At 37.9% G+C, this 13,528-nt stretch overlaps 1 protein-coding gene across 11 annotated transcripts in view; it reads right to left on the bottom strand.

Annotated features, from left to right (window-relative positions):
• The window catches only part of KMT2E (lysine methyltransferase 2E (inactive)), a 101,141-nt gene that overhangs the window by 22,167 nt on the left and 65,446 nt on the right, over positions 1 to 13,528 (bottom strand). For all 11 annotated transcript variants that reach the window (XR_012432769.1, XM_074035728.1, XM_015447888.4 and 8 more), the window contains 4 exons: positions 12,563 to 12,680; positions 9,777 to 9,886; positions 1,752 to 2,016; positions 704 to 802 (listed from right to left, as the gene is read on the bottom strand). Coding sequence is in view for 10 of the 11 variants with exons in the window: in XM_074035728.1 (XP_073891829.1) it covers positions 704 to 802; positions 1,752 to 2,016; positions 9,777 to 9,886; positions 12,563 to 12,680 (592 nt within the window). In the remaining variant the exon portion in view is untranslated. The remainder of the gene's footprint in view (positions 1 to 703; positions 803 to 1,751; positions 2,017 to 9,776; positions 9,887 to 12,562; positions 12,681 to 13,528) is intronic.

Here is a 13,528-nt window from a genome sequence, read left to right as displayed (position 1 = left end):
CTATCATAAGGCCATCAGTCAGTTTGTAAAGTCACTTTCAAATTTTAGGGCATGGAAAGTATATCATGATATTTTCTTAACTGGCTGATATATCCAATGCTAAATTACCTTGACTGACAGATCAAATGCTAAATTACCATAATTTGTGAGAAAATACCTTGTCCTAATTTTTACATTGATAAAGTATTTGTAAATAGTACAAGGAATATACATCCTAAATTTATTTTAATGAGAACCTTACTGTATGATAGCAGTGTGAGAATACAGAAATAGCTACCAGTGGTCAGTTTTGTTTTTTTTGCATAAGCAATTTATTTGGTGCTATAAGGTTTAAAGTTCTGTTTTTATTATATTTCAAATCATGAAAGGATACATTTAGCTAAGAAAAGACATTCTGAACAATAATTGTGGCATTAAAATTTATTAATAGTTCATTGTGGAATTATTAAAATATTAATAGTTATTACTTCCAAAATGTTATTTCTTAAATGTCATACATTCTTAAATCTCTAATGAACAACCAACAAAAATACAAGATTAGTGACATTTATTTAAATGGTAATGATCAAACCAAATAAAAATGCTCAATGGCACATCATTTGCTAACTTCAAAGAATAGCGTGAAAGCCCATGTAAAGGCAGCAACAATTACCATATGCAGAGCAGCTGTCACTAAGCCCAAACTAGTAGCTTCCCAACTTACCATCTTCCTTTTCCTTTCTGCAATCTGCTCCTCTGATTCCATTTCTACTTCATTACTAACAGGAGTTTTTTCTTCTATATCATCAATAAAATCTGGTTCCTGAAAAATGGAAATGACTTCTTTATACAAACTATTATTCCATCTATACAACCAGTGACATTAAAATATTTTAATGTCTTTCAACCACAAGAAATTCAACATACAAATATCATCAGCCTACTTAAATTCATTTAAGAAATTTAGAACTGGTTTCCTAATTCAAGATGCTTTTCAAAATCATGCAATCAAATACTTTTGCTTTTTAAATTTTAGCCAATCAAGTTTTTATCAATATAGGTCAAATACGGTAGCACGGCCTTATATTTATAGAGTTCCCAAAACATAAATCTATACATTATTTCAGAAAAACCTGCAAATACCCAGTGCTCAATAAGTGTGTGTTCAGTTGAAAGTTTAAGGTAAATCATTTCTAGAAGATAGGGCCCTGGAAATGAGCAAAACCTTACTTAATTTTCACATTTTAATTATCCCTCCTAACTGTTTTTTGTTTATAAAGGACATATAACAATATATTTACTGGTGGGGCAGATAGACTTTGGCCAAACTCTACCCCCAAAATTACCTTATATGTTCTTAGTGAATTTTCTCTCAAAAATTTTATTTGCTGTTATTGTGACATGCTTATAGAATTGATAAGATTACCTGCATCCACGTTTAAGGAAAGAAAATTTTGCAGCTTAAGACTTTAAATAAAAACATTTATTATGAACATAAAGTGCCAGCTAGAAGATTTTTTTAAAGTTATCTAGTCTTAGGATAATCTTGTCTGCAATTCTGCAAGGATTTGCTGGCTGTGCTGTTTCTTAATAATTCAACAAATATTGTACAAATTCTAGCAGAACCTGTATTTTACACTTATGAATACTTCATTAAATGACAGAATGGACTTAAAAATACTTTAAACAATTATACATATAACAAAGAAGAGGATAAAATATGACAGATTTTCTTTTGTTTATTCAATTTCATTGAGAGCAGAGTTCAATACCTGATTATTTGATACTGATAGTCTCAATGGAGAAAGCTTTCTTTGTTTAGTTTCTGGGCTCTTCATTTTGTTGGTTGTTCCTTCACAATCCAAAGTAATATTCTGATTTTGTGTATCTTTTTCTTTTGAAATATCTTTGTCTTTTTTTCCTTTTTTCCGTCTGGTCTCATAACCACTACTGATATTTTCCATGGATTCAGAACTACGTTTTAGAACAGGGCACTCTGGGTTTTCTTTGAGGCATGCACAGTCCACCTTGTACTTACTGGAAAGATAACCAATTAAATATTTATTTCAAAATATAAAACAAAACTGGGAAATTTCTAATCCATTTTAAGCTGCAACTCCACAAAATTGTATGCAATTATTAATTATAAGCAATCCTTTTTAGTAATTTACATTCCTAGTTAACTACCACAAAAATTTTTTTTCATTAAAATAATGTAATAATTAGATGTTGATTTCTGACCAGATATTAGGCCTTCAATCATAAGTATAACTGGTACAGGTTGAGCATGCCTTACCTGAAATGCTTAGGACCAGAAAGGTTGTGGATTTTGGAATGTTTACATATATATAATGAGATATCTTGGGGAATGAGACCCAGATCTAAACACAAAATTCACTCGTGTTTCATATAGGCTAAAAGTAATTTTACACACTGTATTCCTGAAACAAAGTTCTGACTGCACTTTGACTGTGACCTGTCATATGAGGTCAGGTATAGAATTTTCTACTTGTGGCATCATGTCAGTGCTCAAAAAGTTTAGGATGGCCAGGCGCAGTGGCTCTCGCCTGTAATCCCAGAACTTTGGGAGGCCGAGGCAGGCAGATCACTTGAGACCAGCCTGGCCAACATGGTGAAACCCCGTCTCTACTAAAAATACAAAAATTAGCTGTGCATGGTGGCAGGCACCTGTAATCCTGGCTATGCGACAGGCTAAGGCAGGAGAATCGCCTGAATTCAGGAGGCAGAAGTTGTAGTAAGCCAAGATCGTGCCACTGCATTCCAGCCTGGGTGACAGAGTGAGACTCCGTCCAAAAAAAAAAAAAAAAAAACCAAAAAACAAAAAAAGTTTAGGGTTTTGGATTTCAGATTTTTGCATGAGGGATGCTCAACATGTAATATGTTACAGAAGAAGAAAAAAACAAATACATCAGAACTTTGAGTCTTTTAAAGCAAAATGATACTGTGGATTACACAAAACATTAAGGCAGAAACCATAATTACTTCAGTGTCCCAGAGTGCTATATAAAATACTGATTTGCAATGTGACCTACATAAAAAACACTAGGTATAACAAATACTAAACCTGAACTAGTTTGTCTTATCCTTTAAGGAATGATAACAACAACCAGGTTTCTTTAAAAAGCTACCTTGATAAAATTTAATGTTTCCTTTTCACTATACTAAGTGTTCCCTCTTTCAAATGGAAGCCTATCTCATCTTCACAATAATGATATTACTCCCATTTTACAAGTGAGATTAAAACTCACTGAGGATTAGCATCTTGTCCAACGTTACACAGTTAATATGTGGAAGGGACGGCATTTAGATCCAGGTCTGTATGACTCTCAGGCGCATGTACTTTTCATTTCAATATTTCTCAACTCTGACCACTTTATCTTTAGTTCATCTCTAGGATATAGGCCAAATGCCCAAACCTCAGTTAAACAATAATACAAATCTCCCACTCTGCATGTTTTAAGTAGTTGAATGTTTGTTCACAATAAGAACAATTTACTTATTAAGTGTCTAATATTCCTAACTCATTTACTTTTAAAACTGCTAGAAAGATTCAAATCCAACTTCCTAATTCTGTGAACCAGGGATAGAATTCAAACATTTATGGTCCTACCTCCCGCCTCCCAAATCAGGTATTAACAGATACTAGCTTGAAACTCGTTCTAGATGTTTGATTTTAGGACAACAGAACTACAAACAATGATGGCAACAGCTTTTGTTTATTAAGCACCTAAGGTGAGTATTATTATTCTTCTCATATACTTGAGGTAATGCAGCACAAAGTGATGAAGAAATTGGTCCAAGGTTACGTAGTAAGAGACCAACCCAGGATTTGAAACTAGACAGATTACATTCTTAACCTCTATGGGATATGCAATCCCACAAAGCATTGAGCAAAAAACTATGCTAAATCTCCTACCTTCTAGGGGAGAAAGAGCTAAAATGATATGATAAATCTGACTGCAATAATCAGTAGAAAGGGATACTAAAGGAAGAGGGATTTCACCAAGAGAAAACATAATGAACATTTTAAAAACTGCATTTAAAAAGAATATCACACAAAGTATAAAAATATATAGAATAAGAAGAACTGAATTGAACTGCTTATAACCCAAAAGACTACAGAATATATAAAGAACTTATGGAAAAAAAAAAAAAAAGCAAGAAAACAACTACCCAAAAGAAAGATGGACAGATGATACGGTCAGGCAATTCACAAGAGAGAAATCCAAATGACAATATAGAAAAATACCTCTGAGAGGCCGGGCGCGGTGGCTCATGCCTGTAATCCCAGCACTTTGGGAGGCTGAGGCGGGTGGATTGCCTGAGCTCAGGAGTTGGAGACCAGCCTGGGCAACACGGTGAAACCGTCTCTACTAAAATACAAAAAATTAGCCAGGCGTGGCAGTGTGCGCCTGTAGTCCCAGCTACTTGGGAGGCTCAGGCAGGAGAAATGACTGAACCCAGGAAGTGGAGGTCGCAGTGAGCTGAGATCGTGCCACTGCACTCCAGCCTGGGTGACAGAGCGAGAGACTCCATCTCAAAAAAAAAAAGAAAAGAAAAAGACCTCTGGGTTCATGAATAATCAAGAAAAACGGTAAATAAAAATATTAATATAAAGATATACCACTCCACATGAGCTAGCATACATATTATATGCTAATATAATATATAGCATATATATGCTAATATATATTTTATTATGTAACATAATTATATTATACCATAAAATATATATGCTAATAGATAATATATATTATATATATGCTAGCTCATGTGGAGTGGCATATACTATATTATATATAATATTTTATATATAATATTTTAATACATTTTCATATGTCATATATATTTTATTTTATATATATTTTATTTATTTATGTATTTATTTTTGAGGTGGAGTCTCACTGTCACCCAGGCTAGAGTGCAGTGGTGCAATATCGGCTCACTGCAACCTCTGCCTCCCAGGTTCAAGCAATTCTCCTGTCTGAGCCTCCTGAGTAGCTGGGATTACAGATGTGTGACACCACACCTGGTTAATTTTTATATTTTTAGTAGAGATGGAGTTTCACCATGTTGGCCAGGCTGGTCTCGAAACTCCTGACCTCAAGTGATCCGCCCACCATGGCCTCCCACAGTGCTGGGATTACAGCCATGAGTCACAGCAGCTAGCATATATTTTTAAAGTCTTAAAGAAGTACAGCAAGGCACTAAATTACTTAGGAAACTGGTACAAGTTTCTTAGACAGAAATTCACTCACATCTGGCAAAAACTCATGCTGTGCACATTCTACAACCCAGCAATTCCACTCCTATGTCCCTACCATGGAGAGAATATGTACATACTATGTTCCTTCCTACATGTACACACATGCAGACATGTTCAGAAAGCCCTAGGAGCATTATTTTGTCAATATAAAGGTCAATAGTGAAATGGATAAATACCATAGGCAGTGAAAATAAATTAACTATAGGTATACACAATGCAGGTTAATCTCACATAATGCAAAAGAATACAGCAAGTTACAATTTACATAAAAGTTTAAAAATATACAAAATTCTAGACACTATTTGCCAACAAATACAGACATAGTAAAATGTTAAAGAAATCAAATTAAAGGGCTGGGTGTGGTGGCTCATGCCTGTAATCCCAGCACTTTGGCGGCCGAGGCAGGCAGATCATGAGGTCAAGGGATGGAGACCATCCTGGCTAACATGGTGAAACCCTGTCTCTACTAAAAATACAAAAACAAAACTAGGCGTGGTGGCGGGTGCCTATAGTCCCAGCTACTGGGGAGGCTGAGGCGGGAGAATGGCGTGAACCTGGGAGGCAGAGCTTGTAGTGAGCTGAAACCGTGCCACTGCACTCTAGGAGACAGAGCGAGACTCCGTCTCAAAAAAAAAAAAAAAAAAAAAATCAAAGATAGCAGTTAGTGAAGGAAGGAAGACAGATGCAATGTGGCTGCTAAAAGGGGCTTCAATGGATAATGTTTTAATTTCTTAATTTGAGAAGTACATGGGTGTTTGTATTATTATTTTATTTTATTTTATTTTTGAGATACAGTTTTGCTCTTGTTGCCCAGGCTGGAGTGTAGTGGCACAATCTCAGCTCACTGCAACCTCTGCCTCCCAGGTTCAAGCAATTCTCCTGCCTCAGCCTCCCAAATAGCTGGGATTACAGGCATGTGCCACCATGCCTGGCTAATTTTGTATTCTTAGTAGAGATGGGGCTTCACCATGTTGGCCAGGCTTGTTTTGAACCCCTGACCTCAGGTGATCCGCCCGCCTCAGCCTCCCAGTGTGCTGGGATTACAGGCATGAGCCACTGCACCTGGCTGGGTGTTTGTATTATTATTTACATTTTTCTATTACATTTTTAAAAACTGAAACAAGTTTCCATACTGCTGACCCTTGAACAACACAAGTCTGAACCGTGCACATATACTTATACATGGATTTTTTTCAATACATATATTGGAAAAATGTTTGGAAATTTACAACAATTGCAACAATTTGAAAAACAGATGAACTATATAGCCTAGAAATATAAAAAATTAAAAAAGAAAAAGGTATGTTAAGAATGCATATGCATGTAGATAGTAGTCTATTTTATCATTGATTACCATAAAATATACACAAATTATAAAAAGTTAAAATTAATCAAAACCTATGCATACACATAACAGACCTTACGTGGTGCCATTCACACTCCAGAGACATGTAAAGATGTATTATTAAATCATAACTATATAAAAGTAACTCTAGTACATTCTGTACTACTATAATAATTTTGAAGCCACCTCCTGTTGCTATTGTGGTGCCTCAAGTGTTGGGGGTATCTATGTAAAATGCCATGTGACACATGCCCAGGAGCAGTTCATCCCTCAGTAAATTGTGTATGGCAATAAAAAGTGATCTCTTGTGGTTCTCACGAATTCTTCAGTCTTTAGTGCAATACAGTAATTTTGTTTTTTTTTGAGACAGAGTCTTGCTCTGTCGCTCAGGCTGGAGTGCAGTGGTCCGATCTCAGCTCACTGCAACCTCCACTTCCCGGATTCAAGCAATTCTTTTGCCTCAGCCTCCTGAGTAGGTGGGATTACAGGGGCCCACCACCATGCCGATAATTTTTTGTATTTTTAGTAGAGATGGGGTTTCACCATGTTTGCCAGGCTGGTCTTGAACTCCTGGCCTCAAGTGATCCGTCCACCTTGGCCTCCCAAAGTGCTGGGATTACAGGTGTGAGCCACTGCACTTGGCCAATACAGTATATTTTGAGCAACACCTGTGACCTATACAAAGTGCCACTAGTGATGCTGGAAGTGCTCCTGAGAAGCAAAGAAGTTATGACATTGCAAGAAGAAGTTGAATTGCTAAAAATGTACAGTAGATTGAGGTGTGCAGCTGTAGTTCTCCACCATCTCAAGATAAATGAATTCAGCATAAGTACCATTGTAAAAAATAATAATAAAAGGAAATTCGGGAGCCATCACTGCAGCTGGGCCACAGAATGTGAAAACTATGCACTTTTTGCAATATACCTTTTTATCTTGTATTGCAAATGAAGTTTTTATGTGGGTGCATGTGTGCTATATAAGACAGACATACCTATAGACCCTAATATGTTTCTAGAAAAAGTGAAGTCATTAAATGACAACATAAAACAAAAGGAATATGAAAGATCTAAAGTTGGAGCATTTAATGCCAGTAATGTATGGTTTGATGATTTTAAAAAGAGGTTTAGCTTAATAGGTAAAGCTACTTCTGTGGACTAAGAGGCAGCAGATGAGTTCCCAGACACCATTAAGAAAATCATTGAGGAGAAAGAATATCTGCCTGAAAGGTCTTTTAATGCAGATACAAATGTCCTATTCTGGGGGGAAAAAAGTCATAAAAAGACATTTATTAGTAAGGAAGAGAAGGAAGCACCAGGATTTAAGGCAGGAAGGGACAGATTAACTCTACTGTTTTGTGCAAATGCATTTGGGTTTATGATCAGGACTGCCCTTATCTATAAAGCTGCTAAACCCAAGCCTTGAAGGGAAAACAAACGCCAGCTGCCAGTCTTTTGGTTGTACAACAAGAAAACCTGGATGAGATCCCTTTTTCTGGATTGGTACCATTGATGCTTTGTCCCTCAAGTCAGACAACAGGTAGCCAGGAAGGGACTGCCTTTTAAATGTCTTGATATTGGGCAATGCCCCTGCCACCCAGAACACTATGAGTTCAACGCTAAGGGTATCAAAGTGTCTCTAATTCAGCCTCTACATCAGGGAGTGATAATGGCCTTTAAGGCTCATTAGACGCAGTACTCTATGGAAAAGACTGTCAATACTATGGAACAGAACCCTGAAAGAAGATCATGAAAGTCTGGAAGGATTATACCATCGAAGATGCCATCATTATAGAAAAAGCTGTGAAAGCCATCATGCCCAAAACAATAAATTCCTGCTGGAGCGAACTGTGTCCAGATGTTGTGCACGACTTCACAGGATTTACAACAGAGCCAATCAGAAAAATCATGAAAGAGATCATGGGTATAACAAAAAAAAGGTGGGAATGAGGGAAGAATACACATACAGATCTTAGAGAAATTCAAGAGCTAACAGACACTACACCAGAGAAATTAACAGAAGATGCCTGATGGAGATGATTGCTTCCAAACCAGTGCCAGATGATGAGAAAGAAGATGTAGAAAAAGCAGTGCCAAAAAACAAATTTACATTCAACAATCTGGTAGAAGGGCTCCATTTTTTTCAAGACTGTTTTTTACTTTTTTTATGATATGGACTCTTCTTTGATACGGGCACTGAAGCTAAAGCAAATGATGGAAGACTGGCACCATATAGAAACATTTTTAGAGAAATGAGAAAGCAAAAATGCCAGGCAGAAATTACTAATGTGTTTTCATAAAGTTATACCATATGTGCTTCCCTCTCCTGCCTCCCCTTCTCTCTCTGTCACCCCTGACACAGCAAGAGCAACCCCCACCCTTCCTCCTCAGCCTACTCAACATGAAGATGAGGATGAAACCTTTACGGTAATCCACTTACACTTAATGAACAGTAAATTTATTGTATCTTCCTTATGATTTTCTTAAAAACATTTTCTTTTCTCCAGCTTAATTATAAGAATACAGTATATGACATACAGAGTATGTGTTAATTGTCATTGGTAACACTTCCAGTCAACCGCAGGCTATTAGCAAAGTTTCTGAGGGGTCAAAACGTATAAGCAGATTGTGGACTGTGCAGGCAGTTGGCGCTCCAACCCCATATTGTGCAAGGGCCAACTGTACTGAGATTTATCATTAGATTTTTACTAGTGTTTCAGAAAAATAGTTCTTAAGAGTTTCTTTGCAGGATTTCCAACAAACCCTTTAATTTATATTGCAAAGAAAATTTTCTTCTGTTCTGAGGGGCAAAAGAGAAATTATTCATTCATACTGATTAACCAAATAAACTGTATGAATAAAACTGTATCCTCTAGAAGAAAAACATTCCCACATAAACAAGGTCAGTGTTGTATGGCTGAATTAGGATCACTTGTTATAACTACTGTGAACATTTATATTACAATAATAATTAAGGAAAATGTAGAAATGAAAAGTAGCAATGATCTAATAGAGGCTGATATTAAACTTCTGGTTTTCAAGTATTTTTAACTGACTCATGATAAATAAAAATAAAAAGCTATAAAAGTAATGACAATACCTCAATTATTACAGGGACATTATGGAACTATTTTCAAACAACAGATGACATTTATAGACTTGAACTTACCAATTCCCATAGTCAAAATCAAAGGCAATAGTAATTTCAGTTCCCTTTGGAATACTTTGTATAGAATAAATATAAAGATGTATGGTTCCATCTTGAATTTCATGCCTCACCTGTAAGTTAAAATGATCGTACATTACCATAAATTACTTTCTGCCTTCAGAAGGATCAGCCTACAATTTTGAAAATTATTCTTTTCAAAGTATTTCACAAACACAACCTGGAAAATATGTCTAATGACAAGGCTTATAACTATCTATCAGTGGTTATCAACTGGGAAGGTTTTTCAATCATACACTGCTACCCACTGCCACCCCAACCCCTAGAGCCCACAATGTGACATCAAAAAAAAAAAAAAAAAAACAATACTATATTTCATCAATTCCTATTTTTATTTTTATTTTTTGAGATGAGTCTTGTACTTTTGCCCAGGCTGGAGTGCAGTGGCGCGATCTCGGCTCACTGCAAGCTCCACCTCCCAGGTTCACGCCATTGTCCTGCATCAGCCTCCCGAGTAGCTGGGACTACAGGCGCCCACCACCACGCCTGGCTAATTTTTTTTGTATTTTTAGTAGAGATGAGTTTTCACCATGTTAGCCAGGATGGTCTCGATCTCCTGACCTCGTGATCTGCCGGCCTCCCAAAGTGCTGGGATTACAGGCGTGAGCCACCACACCCGGCCTCATCAATTCTTATTTTTCACTTTTTAGCAAATCTGAAATCAGGAGTCTTATAAGTGGTGGCATCTTAGGGTTCTGTTGTTGTTGTTGTTTTGAGACAAAGCACTCTGCCATCCAGGCTGGAGTGCAGTGATGTGATCTCAGCTCACTGCAACCCCGCCTCTTGGGTTCAAGTGATTCTCCTGTCTCAGCCTCCCGAGCAGCTGGGACTACAGGTGCATGCCACCACACCTGGCTAATTCGTGTATTTTTAGTAGAGATGGGGTTTCACCATGTTGGTCAGGCTGGTCTTGATCCACCCACCTCTGCCTCCCGAAGTGCTGGGATTACAGGTGTGAGCCTGGCTCACTGGGATTACTATGACTGGCCTTCTTAGGTTTGATGAATGCAGTAATGGTTGAGCAAATGCTACTTTTCTATGACAAGACACTATTCTAGAAACTTTACATGTGTCAACTCCTTCAGTCTTCATATCACCTTTTTACAGATAAAACTGAGGTTACAAAGCTAGTAAGTCACAGAGAAGAAATAGATTTAAGTCTGGTTCCAAAATCTGTACTCTTAGCGCGGTGCAGCAGCGCATGCCTGTAATCCCAGCTACTCTGGAGGCTGAAGCAGAACAAACACTTGAGTCCAGGAGTTCCAGGCCAACCTGGGAAACATGGCAAGATCCTGTCTTTTAAAAAAAGAAAAGAGAGAAAAAACAAAACAAAACAAAAAAAACCCACATTCTTGGCTGCAACATTATGTAATTATAAAACTAAAAATCTTCATTTTGACATGTAAAAAACGTGACTTTCTACTCCACACTAAAATATAACATTAAAAATTTTACAGTAGAACATACAAAACTCTACTTTAGATTTTTTAGTTCTGTCATCTAACTTAAATCATAGCACATATTGACCCATAAACAGAGCTTCCAAGATAGAAGGAAAGTCGTCTGGTATTAGGCTGGACCTGGTGGCTCATGCCTGTAATCCTAGTACTTAGGGAAGCCGAGGCAGGAGGACTGCTTGAACACAGGAGCTCCAGACCAGCCTGGACAACATAGGAAGACCCCAACTCTACAAAAAAACTAAAAAATCATTAGTTGGGCATGGTGGCATGCGCCTGTGTTCCCAGCTACTCAGGACTCTGAGGTGAGAAGATAACTTTACCTCCTAAGGGCCCAGGAAGTTGAGGCTCCAGTGAGCCATGATTGCGCCTCTGCACTCCAGCCTGGGCAAGACCCTGCCTCAAAAATAATAATAATAATAATGATGATTTTAAAAGTCCGGGCAGGCTCACGCCTGTAATCCCAGCACTTTGGGAGGCCGAGGCAGAAGGATCACTTGGCCCAGGAGTTGGAGACCAGCCTGGGCAGTAAAATCAGACTCCATCTCTGCAAAAATTTAAAACATTAGCTGGGCATGGTGGCACACGCTTGTAGTCCCACCTACTCAGAAAGCTGAGATGGGAGGATCACTTGAACACAGGCGGTCATGGAGGCTGTAGTGAGCTGTGCTCATGACACTGCACTCCAGCCTGGGAGACAGTGAGACCCTGCCTTAAAAAAAAAAAAAAATAAGAAACTCCAATATTTCCTCTTATAAGGATCATCATTTCTTCAACCTGCAAAGTAATTTTTAAGACTTCATAGCGGCCAGGCATGGTGGCTTACACCTGTAATCCCAGCATTTTGGGAGGCTGAGACAGGCAAATCACCTGAGGTCAGGAGTTCGAGACCAGCCTGGTCAACATGGTGAAACCCCATCTCTACTAAAAATGCAAAAAACAGCCAGGCATGGTGGTGTGCGTCTGTAATCCCAGCTATTTGGGAGGCTGAGGCAGGAGAATCACTTGAGCCCAGGAGGCGGAGGTTGCAGTGAGCTGAGATCATGCCATTGTATTCCAGCCTGGGCAACAAGAGTGAAACTCCATCTCAAAAAAAAAAAAAAAAAAGACTTCATAGCCAGTATCACAGAAATTTTCACAAAATTACAGACTGGGCAGTATAAAATGCAACAGTTGGAAAGTGTCTCAGGCAATCTGAGTTTTGTGCTTACTGCTCAGATTTCAACATACCCCAAGCCCCCACATCTCTCCAAAAAATTTCTATAAGCTTACCTCTGCATTGGGTGTACAAGACCGCCTGATGAATCGAGCCTCATTTCCAAAAGTCCTTGCATCAACACACATTTCTAGTCCATGAAATTTAGAGTAGAATAACACAAAAGGGTATGGTCTACAAAGAAAGAGACATTATAAGCGATTAACATTTTCAGCTGAGCACGCTGGTTCACACCTATAATTCCAACACTTTGGGAGGCCAAGGCAGGTGGACTGCTTGAGCCCAAGAGATCAAGACCAACCTGGGCAACATGGTGACACTCCATATTTACAAAAAAAAAAAAAAAAAAAAAAAAAAGGCCAGGCATGGTGGTATGTGCCTGTAGTCCCAGTTAACTGGGAGGCTGAGGTGGGAGGATCACCTGAGCCCAGGATATCAAGGCTGCAGTAAGCCATGATTATGCCACTGCACTCCAACCTGGGTGATAGAGCGAGACTCTGTCTCAAAAACAAACAAATAAAGGTCAATGTTTTAGTGTAATAATCTCCTGTTACTCTTCAGAGGAAAAGTGATGAAGAAATTTAAGAACACAGAGTCTAGGAAACTTCTAAAACACAGTCAAGCCAAGATTTGAATATAGGCAGTCTGACTCCAGAATTCACTCTTATCTTATGCTAGTTTATGCTATTAAGATTTTTACCTGCCCCATAACCTCACCTAAATCAAAGGCAATTAATCAAAGGTAGAAATTCCAATTTACAAAGAAAGATAAAAAGAGAGTGACTACTGCATTCACGGGATTAATTTGATGTCTTTAGAGTTCATATTTCCTGGTGCATTTAAAAGTATCTGTCTTATACCCTGTTTCAGATCAAATCTGCTACATAACAGGGAGAAATTGCTGTGTATCTTTCATATCTTAAGTAAATAATCAAGTTATAAACAATAAATGTTTTTGATAATTGTAGGACACAGACTAGGAATGTTCTCCTCCTACGGATATGAACGTACTTCTAGACTAC

Source organism: Macaca fascicularis, chromosome 3 (assembly GCF_037993035.2).
Source record: "Macaca fascicularis isolate 582-1 chromosome 3, T2T-MFA8v1.1".
Classification (NCBI taxonomy): Eukaryota; Metazoa; Chordata; class Mammalia; order Primates; family Cercopithecidae; genus Macaca; species Macaca fascicularis.
Note: the sequence above shows the minus strand (reverse complement) of the source record. Positions and strands in the feature narration are given on the sequence as shown.